At 40.0% G+C, this 15582-nt stretch overlaps 1 protein-coding gene across 2 annotated transcripts; it reads right to left on the bottom strand.

Moving 5' to 3' along the window:
- Positions 1 to 313: 313 nt before the first annotated feature.
- ripk3 (receptor-interacting serine-threonine kinase 3) lies at positions 314 to 13369 on the bottom strand. 2 transcript variants are annotated; one of them, XM_040140236.1, is made up of 15 exons: positions 13267 to 13369; positions 12659 to 12782; positions 12036 to 12213; positions 9869 to 10079; positions 9618 to 9786; positions 8729 to 8884; positions 7608 to 7756; positions 6918 to 6967; positions 5601 to 5762; positions 4742 to 4824; positions 4541 to 4604; positions 3919 to 3977; positions 2942 to 2996; positions 2621 to 2814; positions 314 to 1785 (listed from the first exon to the last, which is right to left on the bottom strand). In XM_040140236.1, exons 4-15 carry the CDS (start codon positions 10024 to 10026, stop codon positions 1558 to 1560), a joined length of 1527 nt encoding a protein of 508 aa, XP_039996170.1. In that variant the 5' UTR covers positions 10027 to 10079; positions 12036 to 12213; positions 12659 to 12782; positions 13267 to 13369; the 3' UTR covers positions 314 to 1557. The 2 variants fall into 2 exon arrangements, with proteins under 2 accessions (XP_039996170.1, XP_039996169.1); XM_040140235.1 differs by lacking the exon at positions 12036 to 12213.
- Positions 13370 to 15582: the final 2213 nt, after the last annotated feature.

Here is a 15582-nt window from a genome sequence, read left to right as displayed (position 1 = left end):
TTGGTCTTTACCAACAGTTTAAAACCCTGTTTAAAAATATATTCAGTATATATTTATGGAGAAAAGCACCAAAACGCATTTGAGGGGCTGAAACCAGAGAGTTTTTTTTTTCCAGTTTTGCTTCAAAAAACACTCACCCAAACAATGGCTGATTAATTTTCACCTCTTCAAAAATGAAAATCTAAATCAAACTCTGTGAAAATGTGGCTCTAAAACTGCTGCCCACTGATTTTGGTGTTTGAAATGACACTCTGAATTCACGAGTGGACCTCAACACGAAAAAAAGTGTAATATAAATATGACACCCACAATATTTGAGTACAAATGTAGAATTTATTACATTAACAGAATCATAGTAAACTGTATTTTTCTTTAACAGCTACAATCACCAGGTTTCTTAATGTTTCCCTTTTATCTCCACTAAAGTACCTTCAGAGTCAGAGGACAAGTCTGATGACACTGTGTGTTTTTTTATGGTCTTAAACAGACATGTACTTTTTTAGGGAGATCAGATCATTGTTGTTTAGTCTTTTTTCCTGAGATTTGCTGATGATAGGAAAAATACAGAGTAACACCAGACTTATTCTTTAAGATAAAGCATTTTGGTTTTTTTATACTGCAAACTTCATTGAAGCTACGTCATGCTTCTACTGAGTGAAGTATTCAGATTCAACATGTCAACTTTTTGTGGTGGCATCATTTCATCAACCGCCTAATACTGAATGTCAACCCTGCGTTTGATAGTCTTAGAAAATACATTTTTAATAAAAATGCATGTTTAAAAAAAAAAGTTTACAAAAGTAACGATTAAAAAAGTATAATCAAGTTTCTTGGCTGCACCTCATGAGTTTGTAAAGAAAGACGCCTAATTATCAAAAGGAACCCAAATCAATGCAAGTACAAAAAACTTTACACTGTCCAAAAACGCACTTATATATATATACACAGTATGGGGGGGGGGGGTTTCCAGCATGAGGAAAATGGTGAAAGTATTGAAGAGTTTAGAAATTTCTGTCAATCTTCACATGTGCATCTGGCATTTTTGCTAAAACAAACACTGTTTGTGAACAGGTCAGACTACATATCAAACTGGTTTGACTGATAGTCCATCTGTTGTTGAGGGGATTTGGCACACCTGATGGTGGGCTGGCGCTGCGACTGTAGAAATTTGTCGACCACAGTTGGTGAAAAAACAAAAAACAACCAAAAAAAAAACCCAACATATGTACCGCTGACAGGGCAAAATGGAGGTGTGAAGGTTTTGCTCATCGGTGTAACATTTTCAAACAAAAGAAGCAGAATAAATAAAGACCGTTTTAAAAACTCATTTTAAAAAGCCGGCATGCAACTGAAACCCTATCTGAATCCTGTTCAGATTTGAAAAGCAAACACAGAAAAAGAGTTTTACAATATAAAGAAAAAACAATCCCAAGTCTTCATACAGGGAGCTCCTCTAAAATACCATGATCTTCCTGTTGTGCAAGACAGGACAAACGAAAACACAGAGAACTATAAGAGAAAATTAGAGAACTTAGAATCGAAAAGCTCCATGGGAACTCAGCCCACTCCTCCTGTCTTGTCCTTCCAGCTTCCTGCGTGCGGCGGCGGGAGGTTGACACACGATGGCGCTGTCGGGTGCCGTTTCCTCTCTGTGGGGTCGGGGGCGTAGATGTGCATGATGTTGTTGGTGCCGCTCTGAAATCCGGTGACATTGCTCAGGTGGATGCAGACCTTTCGTGCGACGGGCTGACTGCAGGGGAAGCTGCCAGGGCTGGAGGACTGACGCTGCAGATGCGAAAATAAAAAAAAATGGAAAAAGAGAGAGAGAAAAACAACAGCAGTGTTTGTTCAGAGCTGTTGTTCTGTGTACGGAAGAGTCCAACACCATGAATGCCTTATCATTGTTTGAGTTGACTGTTCACAGTCAATGGTTCACCACATCCTTTAGCTTGTTTTTATTTTGCGCAGTTTTTTCATTTTTCAATTTCAAACATCAGGACCCATACTTCTCAAACTGATAAAAGTAAAAATTTTGGACTTAAGTGAAATTGAAAAGTAGAAATCCTTCACTTTTACCAGTACATACGAGCTTAAGAATAAAAAACATTTAATCAAACTTCTTTTGAATTACAAAAAATGCTCTTAAACGCAAGAGAGCTCCAGGGGAAAGGAAGGCACTAACTGAAGCAGTGTACATTAAGAATAGAGTAGCTGCAGTCTTTCGTTTGCAATTGAACCTTTGACAGGATGTTATACCACTTTTTCTTTTCTTTTCTTTTCTTCTGGCGCTTATCAGGGGTGCAAGCACTCACTGCCTGAGCATCTTCGTTTTCAGGACTTGCCAGTGTGGCATGAAATTCTCCTTATTATATGATTTCTCTCACGTACCAACAGCAATATGTCCTGCAGCAGAATTTCCTATCATCTCATCCCTGTTTATATATCTACACATTATAAGTATTAGATTGTTGTTAAGTTGGTACTTTGGAGGCTTCTTCTTCAGATTTCCTCTTCTCCCTGATTTCCTCTCATTGTGGAACGAATCTTTAATGCAGTGCTTAATGGTTAAAAAAATTAATTAATTAAAAAAAATTTGAAAAATTAAAAAAAAAAAACCCACGTGGTAGGGTGGAAAGAGGTTTTCCCTAGAATCCATCTGGGGATTCTCTGCTGCTCTGCCTTGAGCTGACCTCCCGGCCGAAGGAGGCGGTGGTGACGAACCGATGGGATAAACAGAGGACACGTTCACTTTACCGTGGTGTGTTGGTGAGCAGGCGTGGTCAACGTGCCACATGTTTGCATGTGTAGGCAGGTCTGCAAGGGAACACGCATGGAAACATTATGCCATGATAGATGATTACTTTGTCTGAAACGTGCCCTAAATGTTTTCCCTCCCATGTTAGCGGTTTCCTATGTAGCCCGCGACACCAACTTCCTTTACCTTTGACTGTCGCTGCTTTGTCTCTTTGATTTGCAGTCCAACCGCCAGCCATTTCCTGTAACAAAAAGGAGTAAAATCTGTTTGTTATTTGTTTATTGTGCACCAGTGGCCTAGCCGACTTGATAACTCCTTCTCATGTGGGTTGTAATCTCCAAATTAAAGATGAAGGAGATTAAACAGCCAACTATTCAAAGGAAATAGATCAATTTTTAAGGCTGGTTAGGAGTAGAGACCATGGTTATCGGCCAGCTAGCTGATACAGTTAAACAGCTTTTACTAAGGATTAAAGGTTTTAATAGCTTTAAACATATTTTAAGCCAGTTTAATGTGCTTGCTTTGGATTGGGACTCAAACGACATTAAACTGTATAATAACGTGTGTATTTGTTCATACTAAAACATTTACTTTAACTAATCACATAAGGCCTCCATGTTTCATTTGTTCACGTTGTCATGTTTTTTACCTTCTGACTGAACTCTCGACAAGAAAGGGGAGACGCGTAATTCCCAAAATGTTGAACTATTCCTTTAACCACCAAACAGAGAGCTGAATGCAAAAAAGCCTGAACAGTGAATTTTGTGCCAAAATAAGTAAGTAATCATGGTGGTTTTATTCCAAAATGAGACAAATCTATAATTTGAAATAAAATATTTTAATATGCATTCTATCACCGATTGACCTTGATTCAAACTTTATGTATTTCATCACAGCTTTTACATTTGCCGTGTTCTCAGCTCTCTCCTGTGAAAATTCCCCTGGTGCAGCAGGAAATGATACATGTAATATTTCCTCGAGGCAGCAAAAAAAAAAAAAAAAAAGAAAAGAAAGAAAAAACATGCAGTGCAGAAACACCACAGTATTGACCAATTTGTGTCAAAGAAAAAGAAAAAGGGCATTGTGAGTCTGTTAACGTTCATCTCGGTTTAAAAGAAAAACTATTTGATCAACTCTGTGCTAGAAAGCAACATTAATCTCACCTGAACTGGTGGGCGTCCTGTTTGCACATTATGACAAATGTTCACAGCTTTGGTTTGCACTGCAAAAGAGTAAAGAGAAAAAAGAAAAAAGACCATATAAAAAATAAAAAAAAACATGAAACGTGAAAATTGGTGGTGTAAAAATGACATTTTTGTTATCTTGTATCAGCAATCGTAATCTGGTTTAACAGACTTGATAAAACTTAGTCAGTCAAACCTCTTCTTGACCTTGGCGATAGTGTTTTGACCAAATACTGTAAACTAAAGTTCCTATTCCTAGCTCACAAAGAGCGTTGGATGTGCTTGAAAGCTGCAGAAAAGCTAATAAGTGGGCTTTTTTTATACTATTGAGAGGTTTATTACAAGACATTACAATCACAGAACACCAAGAGTTTAAGACAGTTAGACATTATGAGAAATTAGCTTATTTTCTCATAATGAAGATTGATACCACTTTCATGTCTGTATGCTAAATATGAAGCTAAAGCCATCACCTGGTCTGCAATTTTTAAATCTAACTCTCAGGCAAGAAAGCAAATAAGCACAAAGAAAAGTAAAAAAAAAAAAAAATCATCTTTAAAAGTGGTGAGGGGAAAAAAAAAGATTTAATGACCAAACAGACCTGAAACCTGAGTAATATGAACCCGCTGAACCTGTTCTGCTATTCTGTCTTCTTCCTTTTGCTCCTGGAAAAGAGGAAGAGAAAGCACGAATCAGGCATTGACCTAAATGATTAATGAAAACAGTGATTTGCTGCATCATCTCAAAATTTTTACAGCCTCTCAGCATGACCAGCATTGTTGTGGAGAGATTTGAGGCCTACCAGTTTCTTCAGCACTTGATGGACGGCATCATGAACGGAATGTTTGTGCATCTTATACAGTTCCTCTGTAACAGTTGTACAGTCTGCCAACAACACAGAGAGAGCGTAAAGGGTCAACGCTAGGGCACAGCCCATCACAAAATATCAAAGAGGTCCCGCACACTTCAACGTGTTCTTTTGAGCGGTAAACTAAATGATATGACTGCGCTGCGACGAAACACATCAGTGCTGGAGCTGATACTGAAATCTCTTTCCAAAGTTATAAAAATCGGCATTTCACGGGTTGAAAATGGCCCAATGCGCCGCCTACTGGTTTAGTCTTCATGAACCTTGCGGGGCCAGTGCCGACATAGAGTCAACCGCTTGGGACTTATTTATGTCATGAAATTTATATTTAAAAAATTGTTAACGCCCCCTAATCAGAGGTGAGCGGCCCACCTCCCCCAGCACCCGTTCTTGAGCGGGAGTCTGTGACACCGCGCTCATTTTCAACTATACACTGATCGAGACTCATCATTCACAGGAGTTTACGCTATTCTTTGCTGACCTTCTCCTTAGTGTTTTCCAGTTTTGGCCCAATGGTTTGGAGCTTTTTTTTACAGCTCACTGCGGTTCAGTGGCTAAGAGGGCAAAGTCAGTGGCTCAACAACATCAGTTGGATTCATCCTCTGGGCAAATGTACGAATGTCCTCACAAAATGTCATAAAAATCAATCCAATAATTGTTGAGATATTTCGGTCTGGCCCAAAGTGACCGTTGGACCAACACTGCCAGTACATCAGCCGATTTTTATCAAGGTATTCTACTCTACATTTGATATGCAGGGTGATATTCATGGTAAACCGGGTAGTTTTCTTACCAAAGGAGGAGGGCCTTTGGTTGGGTCTTGCCTCCCAGCATTTCTTCATGAGCTCCATCAGTCCCGTCAACCCTGCGCGCCCAGCAGCCTGGCACCTGATCTCTTCTAGCGACGGACGATCTCCCTGGGGGATGCGGAACCGCACTATGCTGGACATTGCATCTATAGTAGGAAGGATTAGAAAAGGGTGTTGGAGGTTTGGGAGACTATGTCCTGTGACCCAGATATATTGTAAGCATCTGCACAACTTCTCATTTTCAGATATTTCTTTATACTTACATTAAAGATGCACTAACCAATATCTTTATATTAACAATGGATTAAATAACTAAGTGTACATCAAACACGCTCTGATAAACCCACTGTCGAGCCCGAAATGGCAGGCAGGCAAAGTTAGCGACTAGCTGGTGAACATAGGAAAGCATTATTTTATTTTTACATTTAAAAATTATCGACTTTGGCGCCCCTCTAGTGGTTGTATCAAAAGTGCGTGTCACTAGTCTCTTTCCGTGAGATTAATGAGTGGAGAGGAGCAAACAGAGTGCACCACTTTTCACTGACAGTCTTAACTTTTCTACATATAACATTTTCTGAATATTTAGAAAGATGCTAATATCTTGAGCTCCATCTAACGATTATTTGTATTATTGATTCATGCGCCGTTAGCTTTCCCAATGAATCGTTCAACTGTTTGGTCTATAAAATGTCAGAGACCAGTGAAAAGTTTCCCAAAGCCACAGGCAGTGTCATCAGATTACATGTTTAGTTCAGCCAGTTAAAAAAATATTCAATTTACAATCACATAAGACTGAAAACAGCAGCACATCCTCAGAAATTAAAAACTGACACTGGGGAATGTTTGGCAAATTTTACTTGAAACGTGATTTAAACAAACAGTTGCTGATTATTTTTCTGTCAATCAATTAATCAACTAATTGTTGTAGCTCTGCTAAAATCCCGTTAGAATCCTACACATACTGGCTTTAAGGTAAAAGACTCTTCTGCTGGGATGAGATGCTGTTAAAATTCCAATAAACCAGACACATCTTAGTCCACGTGACTTGTTTGCTTACAAGCCGTGGTTCACCTGTGCCGACTAAACACACAATGGACTACAGTTGAGAGCCAGGAAAAGAAACCCTTCGGTGTGTTTGCGCATGGGAAGTCCTGCCATTCTGGCACCATGTGCCATTGTGCAAAAGGTAGCGTAGGACTCAAATGGGAAAAACAAAGAGCAAGAAAGAAGAAGTTGAGGAGTAAGTAGAGGATTTAGAGAGGCCATGAAAGGCAGTTTAAAGAGACGTAATGGTCACTTACTTGCATATGGTTGTTTCCCTGTGACAATGGACCACAGGAGTATACCGTAGCTGAAAGAGAGACCGAGAGGGTTACATGCCACAATCACTACCTATATCGTAACAGTCACACCCAGGTTTATTGTAGTACTTGGCTCGCAATTTGTCTTCATCAGTGAAGTGACCCTCATGGGAGCTAGGACATGGATAACAGAAACAGTATCATCGTCGCCAGAATATGTGGGCGTGCAGAGGGAAGCATTGAACATTTGGGCGCAGTCTGTCGGATGAGGAAGTCACCTGAGTACGTGGAAGTTTTATCGATCGCTCTAAATGCTTTTTTTTTCTTTTTTTTCTTTTTTTTAATATATATTCTACCTGGAACCAGTTTCCCTTACGTGTTAAACGTCTACACCGCTGTTATTTTTGACTTCCCTGCCAAGACTAAACCTGTGTTTAACAAGTGTGTATAATGTATAAAGTGTATGCTTTAGCCTTGATTTCTACAAAACAAAACTCATTGACACTGAGTTGCTTGCACAAAGTTGCTTGGCGGTGATAAATTACCCAGATTGATGTACTATTCTTGTCACTACATCCTGTTTGTATTTTCCCTAGAGTAAAGCCTGTCAATCTAAAGTCAGGAGTTGTTATTAATTCTCATATGACAAATAAATAACTATTATTCAAGCCTTGTTCAGTGCTCTTGTACCTGTAGATATCAGAGGCTCGTGTAGGGCTGTACGATACGTCAAAAGCCTCTGGTGGCATGTAGCTGATCGTCCCTCCTTCCTCTTCGCTGTCCTTCTTGGAAACTCGGGTGACGCTGTGATAAAACTTGGCAAGGCCGAAATCGGTAAGCTGGAGAAAAGGAGGAATGGAGAACAAAATTAGCACAGGGAGGAAGGAAGCAGATGGGTGAAGAGAGAAAGACACAGAGAGAGAGCACAAACGTCAGTGAAAACGCAAAAATGGCAGACTGTTTTAATGACATACTGTATTTTGGGTTTTGTTTGTTTGATTGTTTCTTAACGTGCACCCTTCAAAATGCATTCAGGATTGTGGGCGGCTGGAGTGAATTCCAGTACAAGACAGAAAGCAGGGAACCAGTCTGAACAAAAAAAAATGTTTCCATCCATCAAAGGGTGAACACAAACTCATAGATTAAGCGTTCAAATTAGGATTAGAGTTGAAACAATTAGTCCATTAATCGATTGGTTGATAAACAGAAAAATATTTTATTAATGGCTCAATCATTTAGTCATTTTCAAGCAAAAATACCAAATATTCTGTGGTTCCAGCTTCTCAAATGTGAGGATTTGCTTTATCCAATGTGATAGTATTCTGAATCTTTTAAAGCTGTGGACTAAACAAGTCACTCGAAGACGTCTCCTTGTGGGCTTTAAGAAACTGTGATGGGTAGTTCTCCAATTACTTCTGAGATTTTCATAAAATTAGTAATAGCACAGTGATGATCAAAATCTTATCCTAACGTAAACCTCTTAAACCACACAGACTCACATGTGGGTGAGTCATTTCGACCTCATGCTGAGCAGCCAGACTCTGTTCAAACGCACAAAACTTTATTTCAAATTCTAGTTGAGATTCCAAAGTTTGTTTTGCTTCCCTTATTAATGTTTACTGAGGAGTGAGGTTTGTCTCTTGTAAAATAGTACAACTCTTCCACTTCCTTTTCTGTAATAAATGCCATTTCTGCTTATTATCAAGTCCAAACCCAAAGGGGAAAACCATGTCTGTGTCTGAGCACAAACTAGAAGGACAATAAAGTAAGTTTGCGGCAGACCTGGCCTTCCCTGAAAGCCACGGACTCACCTTGGCATTGAGATAGGAGTCCAGTAGCACGTTGCTGGGCTTCAGGTCCAGGTGGAGCAGGGCAGGGGAGAGGCTGTGGAGGAAGTTTATTCCCAGAGCCACCTGGTGAGCCAGTCTGAAGACCAGTGGCCATGGTGGAGTTCCACGTAAGGTGTCCTGTTGATAGTGATAGTACACGATTGTACATTAGCCAGTTTTCATAATAAAAAGTAGTAGTTTCTGTATCAGTATTCCGTATAATTTTCAGCTGAAGATGGCACTAGATGAAGAGCTAAGGGATCAACAAAGTGATTATAATTTATCCTTTAGAGGTCATGAATGCATGTACCAAATCTTATGTCAATCCAGCAGTTGGATGTCAACCTCTTTGTGACGCCAGAGAAAAGGTCGGGGATCGCCAGAGACAGCCAGATTCATCCTCTTGGAACCATGACTGTCTGCCAAATTTTGTGCCAATCCATTAAGTAGATGTGGGGATATTTCACTAGGTAAGTGAAATGTTTGACTTGATGGTGGTGCTAGATGATCATCGAAATGATCAGTATTCATCCTCTGGGGACCATAAACATGTGTACCAAATTTCATGGCAATCTATTCAATAGTTGACAGATATTTTACAAAAAAACAAAAACATCAACCTCATGGTGGCGATACAACAAAAGTCAAGGGATCGCCAAAATCAGTATGGTTCATCCTCTGGGAACCATAACGATCCGCACAAAAATTTTATGTCAATCCATCCAACAGTCATTAAGATAGTTCAGTCTGGACCACAGTGGTGGGTCAACCTACCCACTTACATCGGCATCCATAGAGCCACACACACTAACATGACTAAAGAGCAAAGAAGGAATTAAGCCGATATACAGTAGATAGGTATGTAAGATACCTGTAGAGTGGCCAGCGATCCTCTCTCCATGAACTCCATGACCAGACCGAGCTGTGCCGAAGGTCCAGAGTTTGGCAGTCGACCCTTGAAGACCCCGAGGACCTGAATAACATATGGGCAGCTGCCTAGACGCATCATGTTGACTTCGCGCAGCAAAGAGGAACTGCTCCTGTGTGGGTATTTGTTTGTGCTGTCAGTAAATTTCCACTTCTTTTAATTGCAGCAAACATAAATACTTTGTAACTACTAACCCATCGTCATAATGAAGCAGCTTAATGGCCACATCGCAGCACCATTGCTGATGCCTGGCTTTGTAGATTTGTCCGAACCCCCCGGAGCCAATCACCTCCCAGACTCCAAGGCTGGAGTCTCCAATCAACACTGGAGTTGGACTGCTGGACAGTGCCATATTCACCGGAGGAGGAAATTATTCACGGTAATGACAATTACACCTGTACAGGCCTGAGAGAATAAAATTCCATGAAATTCATTTTTATTTTATGTTCACAGTTATAACAATAAGTTTTAGATAAGCTCAATTTGGACCATTTTATCATTGCGTTTTAATTAACTCCTCGGTCAGGTCAGCTTAGAGGTCAGGAGGTTACCAGTTTACCAGTTACCAGAATGTGCCCAGTTTTGCCAAAGGGACTCTATTGAAGTCTAACTAAACTTCAACCTGATTAGGGGTGTAAAAATGAACAGATCCCAGGTAGCCATGAGCAGTTTTATTTACAAGGACATGCTTTATATGCTGTAGCATTGTGGATATTGCTAAATTTCTTTGCTACCAAGTATAAAAGGCCATAGCTAACAGTGCAACTTCCCAAAATTTACAATCGTTTTTTAGATTAGACTTAAACTTAAACCGGTATAAAAAGATTTTTTTTTTTTTTTTGCAGAAACAAGCTGTAAACACTGCACCAACATGTTATCATCTTTAAAGATAGCTAGCTTAGCTTTCAGATGGAGTTCCTTTTTTTGTCCACCTGATGAATTTAAGTCCAATATTCACTGTCTTTCTACCTCTGTAAGGAGAAAGCTTTTTTTTTTTACCTGGAAAAATCTGCCTGCTGCAGATAAAAAAGATGCTATCAGAGTGAAAACTTTAAAGTAGCAGGCTGTAAAACCGAAAAAACAAGTGAAATTATGTTCAAAAGCTCTTTAGAGCTGCGAGGATCTGCAGGGTTGGGTGATATTTCTCTGTGGGTTTGTCACTATCAGTGACACCTTTCACATTTCAAATACTATTTGGATCCACTGTCAATACAGAAATTTTGATTATAGCAGCTTTAAATTCAAATGTAATAAAGGGATCTAGTGTCTAGTGTGTCCGAGTGTTATCTTGGCTGTGTGGAGAAGGCTTAAAAGCAGCATTTAGCTAGACAAAATTCAAATAAAATAATAGTTGAATGGATGAAGAAAATTAAGAAAATTAAAATAATTTTTGTTTAACTCTGGGGGGGGGGGGGGTTGCGGCTTGTCATCTTTTTCTTTAGGGTGGTGTGGTGGCTCTGGTAGGATTAGGATTTCTGACCTCAGTATTTATAAAACGCAGGCTAAATTCCTGCCATTGTACCACTGCCCATGTTTTTATACTGTTGTTGTAACTTTCTAGGGTTTTCCTTTTTTAGTATTTGAAAGAATTGAGGAAGCAATGGTTTTCTTTTACTTTCAGTCAAAGTGATGCATACACTCTTCTTCTTGAACAAGTAAAATGATCAGATCCTATCAATAATGAATCACGGCGTATTGTAGGCTTTTCATTACAAACGTATCGGTATCAGATCGTGTACCATGTATTGAACTGTCTTGGGTGCAACAATAATTATTTTTCATTACTGATAAACCTAAATTATACTGTACTTTATGATTTAATTCTAGATTTGTGCTTTTTGTAATTAAGTGGGCCTTAGTATAAGAAATTAACTGAATAGATTCCTGTGTTTCCTATACCGATGCCAATGATCTAGAACTCAAAACTTGAAAAAAAAATGATTATTTTTCAATAACTCAATTTTGTTGGTTTATAAAATGACAGAAAGCAGTGAAAAATGCCCATCAAAATTTCTCAGCGCCTATGATGATACCTTCAAATAGCTTGTTTTGTGACCAATAATCTAAAAACCGCTTGTAAAACTGACAAAAACAGGAAATCCTAACGATCCTCAACTTAAAACCAGAGAATGTTGGGCATTTTTGTTTGAGAAATTACTTAAATAACCTAAATAACATATAACACTGGTGTATCAAAGACTTTTCTCTTCAACTTTAGGTTTAAAAATCTTTTTTTCATCTCATCTCTCCCTACAAGGTGCATTCCAGGAAGTAAATAAAAATGAGCCATAGCTGGTGGTAGCAGGGTCTGTCAGGGTGATAAACATTATTTTTTTCTTTCTGTCCAGACTCTTAACTCACCAAAAATGTCTTCGGAGGAGCTTCTAGTTTCTTCTTCTAAGGCCCACTTTTAAATGTACAGTGGTTTCATGTTTTACCCAGGGGCACAAAGCTGTTAAAAGTGACTACATTCACATATACAGGTACACACACTGCAGGAAACCACATTCCTTTGTTGTTCAACATGCAGCAGAAAGCCCTGAGAGTGGACAAAATAATAGAAACACCAGTAAAATGTAAAAATACAACAGTCCTGCCATGACAGCTAACTCTGTGAAGCTTACTGTGGTCAAATTTTTCTTTTTTCAAAATCTCTTGATTCAGCGCTCGCATACTTTCTTGTTGATGAACTGGATGGTAATATTCTATAACATTAAGTAATAAGCAACCTGCATTTTGTCCCTCCCCTGAGGACTAAACTATTTCCATTTTAGTCTTAAAGTTGAAAAAAATAATGTCTCAATCAACTGTAGTTGAACATGAGCTTAAAACAACAGGTTCACATTACTTAAACATAACATGTGAATAAAAAGATAACATTGAAGGCAGAAACTACCACAAAGTGCAACAAATCAATGCCACAGACACTTCAAACACTCATAAGAATATCAAGGTGGTTTTTCAAAAACGGGGGAACCACTCACCTGTAGCGATATGCTCTTCTTCCTCATTATTCAAACATATCGACGGAGGCGAAGGGTGTAAAATACCTCCTGCTCATTCAGGGACTTTTTCTACTCACTGCGGCAGCAGCAGCTCTTGTTCCATCTAAACAGGCGAAAGCAGAAGTGAAACAGCGTAGCCCAGATCCATCCCTCAAATCTCTCTTTTACTTCTGCTTCTGGCCTGCTCAGCTAAAAGGCAAGTGTGCGGTGACAACAGCATTTTTTGTTCTTGCTCAAAACTATTCCTCGTTGTCCGATTTAATGGCTGCAGAGGCGGATGTATTTTTTTTCTTTTTTTGGTCATATCATTTAGTTTTTTTGTGCATTGTTTGTGTTTTTGTTTTTTTAATCCCTCTATTCAGGGGAGCTTGAGTATGGTTGTGACATATGTTACTCGAGCTCGCTGTAACACTTCAAATACCCCCAGTTATGAGAAATCTGATAACCAGATATATAGAAGCTTTATTTGGTCTCAGGCTCCCATTTGGAAAGAAAACAGTCTCTGCATTGATTAAAAATTTTACAGCCAGTTTTCTTGTCGTTTCCTGATTAAGATTGCTTTTTATATCCGTATTTTGATTATTTACCCAGCTGGATTTAAACCAGGGAAGCTGTTTGGTGTCTTAGACGTCCAGGACGCGATGAAACTCAACAAAGAAGGCGTCTTTGATCACAAGCCCGAGCTTTTTATGGCCAAAATTATACTAACGTTTTACCAAAAGAAACAATCTGGAAAAGACTGGAACGACCGTTTTATATTTTGCCAGCAGAGGGCGGAGTCTGCAAAATGATTTACAGTAAATGGGCGGTTTACACAAAATTACTGACTAACCTCAAACCTGGATTACCAGCTCGGCAAAGCCTTGAAGGTCCTGTATCCTTGTGTTTTGGTTAAACGGGGATTAATTGCACTTTATTTCGGTAAACACAGCGAAATACACTCAGTGTTCACATTTATTCGGTACACCTGTACCATCTTATCCAATCCAATACAACTGTTCTGCCATAAAGTTGACCTTTATTATGCCTATAATGTTCAGTTTCTGTTAAAACTGTCATCGAGGTGTTAATTAAGTTATGTGCTTAGGCACTGAGGTCATGGTTAGTGGTGGTGTTGTACCGGGCTGCATTCCATTCAGAGGTGTTGCCAATATTCTGCCCTCATGTTAGCGTGTGGGGGAGGACAAAGGGGACGTCATCCAGTACAGCACGACCTCTGACATATAATTAAAATTGTCACACTGCAGATAATGTCACCAAAAACGGAACACTGTGAGCTTAGTGAAGACGGATGTCCTGACAGGCCGGTTGTATTGGACTCTGTTCGAGTGTACAGGCGTGCCTAATAAAGGGGCTACTGAATGTACAGTGCATTTCAAATCGAAGGTGGCTCCTGCAATTTGAAAACCTAATTTTAAATACCTATTAAAACCTTTGTGTTTAATCAGAGAGTAATTGCGAGGCTAACTTTTCCATTAAAAAGGTCTATATGCTGTAGATGGCAAACACACTGACACACACTTCAAGCCTACTGTGTGATCCCTTGAGCAGAGTGGTTTTCTTTTTATTTACAGTCACATGATGAAGTTCTGACAGGGCGTGTGGGTGTAGTGAAACTGCATCACTGTGACTTCAGATTCAGGTCAAAGAGGAACTCCGCCTCTTTCAGACTTCAAGTTTTGTTTACAGGACTCGGGAATGGCACTGCATCTCTGCAAAGTTGTACGAAGCGAGTGCGAGGCCGAGAGTCGGCCCGGCGCCGACGACTGCCGGGCTGAAGCTGAAGGAAGCGAGCCTAACGGGCCTAGGGTGGAGGCTCGAGGGTACACTAGCCACCGCTGGCATAGCACACCGGAATGAGACGCCTGTCAGCAGTCAAGGTGCATTGTGGTTAATGTATGCATGAGGTTTTGAAAGCAGAGAAGAATGTGTTTTTTCTCTGGTTCTGCTGCATCGATTCTGATGTTTTTTTTTTTTGTAATGTCCATTGTGAGTCCCAACAATGTAATAGCGGTCCGGTGCTAAATCAGTGGAGTACTCTTTAAACACACACACACACACACACACACACACACACACACACACACACACAATCTTTTACCTTAAATAAAATCAAAACTGCTCCAAAGGATATGGCTGGTGTTACCTACAGCTTTGCTACTGCCAACCAAACCTACAAGACCAAAACCATCAGTGTGTCAGTCCGTCTCATCGGCGTCGTAAAGACATGAATCTGTAAAAACAGGCCACAGCCTCTAGTTAGAGTTTTTCAGGAAAGGCTCAGTAGTTTCCTAAGAGCGATGGGTGCTGCAGCTTTTTTAGTAAATATTACTCGGAGACGAATAAATGGAGCATTTTGGTGGGGGACTATTTCCAGCCACGGATGAACACTATCCTGGGGAATAGTTACAGCAGCAGGATGGTGAGTGTGCCCACGTTCGCTGTAATGAAAGAACATGGCGTGTTTTTTTAAATAGCTAGTATGACACAGAGGAACAATACTTTAGGTAGTAGAATCAGTCAACTGTTGGTTTTGGCCTTTTCAGATTGGTTGACAATAAGAGGATGGAATATTGCCAGACGTATCCTTTAATTGACACACTCTGAGTCCAGTTTTACCCCCAACAAAGTAGCACTGGATGTTTCGGGGGGGGGGGCAACGTCTCTTTCCCCGTCTTTGACGCAGACGGACTCCTTGTTTACGCTGCTGGGAGACTTTTGAAACCCCCCCGTCGAAGGCAAGAAAAGTACGCTTGAACACATCTGTCTCTACTGGGCCAAGAGATAGCGAGGGAGCACCGTGCGGAGTTACGAGCAGCCCCGGTCTCCCCTGTGTGAGAGTCAGCCGGCGGTTTTTTAAAAAAAAGAAAGAAAAACTCCGCTTCTGACGTCAGTGGAAATCC

Source organism: Xiphias gladius, chromosome 12 (genome assembly GCF_016859285.1).
Source record: "Xiphias gladius isolate SHS-SW01 ecotype Sanya breed wild chromosome 12, ASM1685928v1, whole genome shotgun sequence".
NCBI lineage: Eukaryota > Metazoa > Chordata > Actinopteri > Istiophoriformes > Xiphiidae > Xiphias > Xiphias gladius.
The sequence above is the reverse complement of the archived record's forward strand: the minus strand, read 5'-3'. Positions and strand labels throughout refer to the sequence as shown.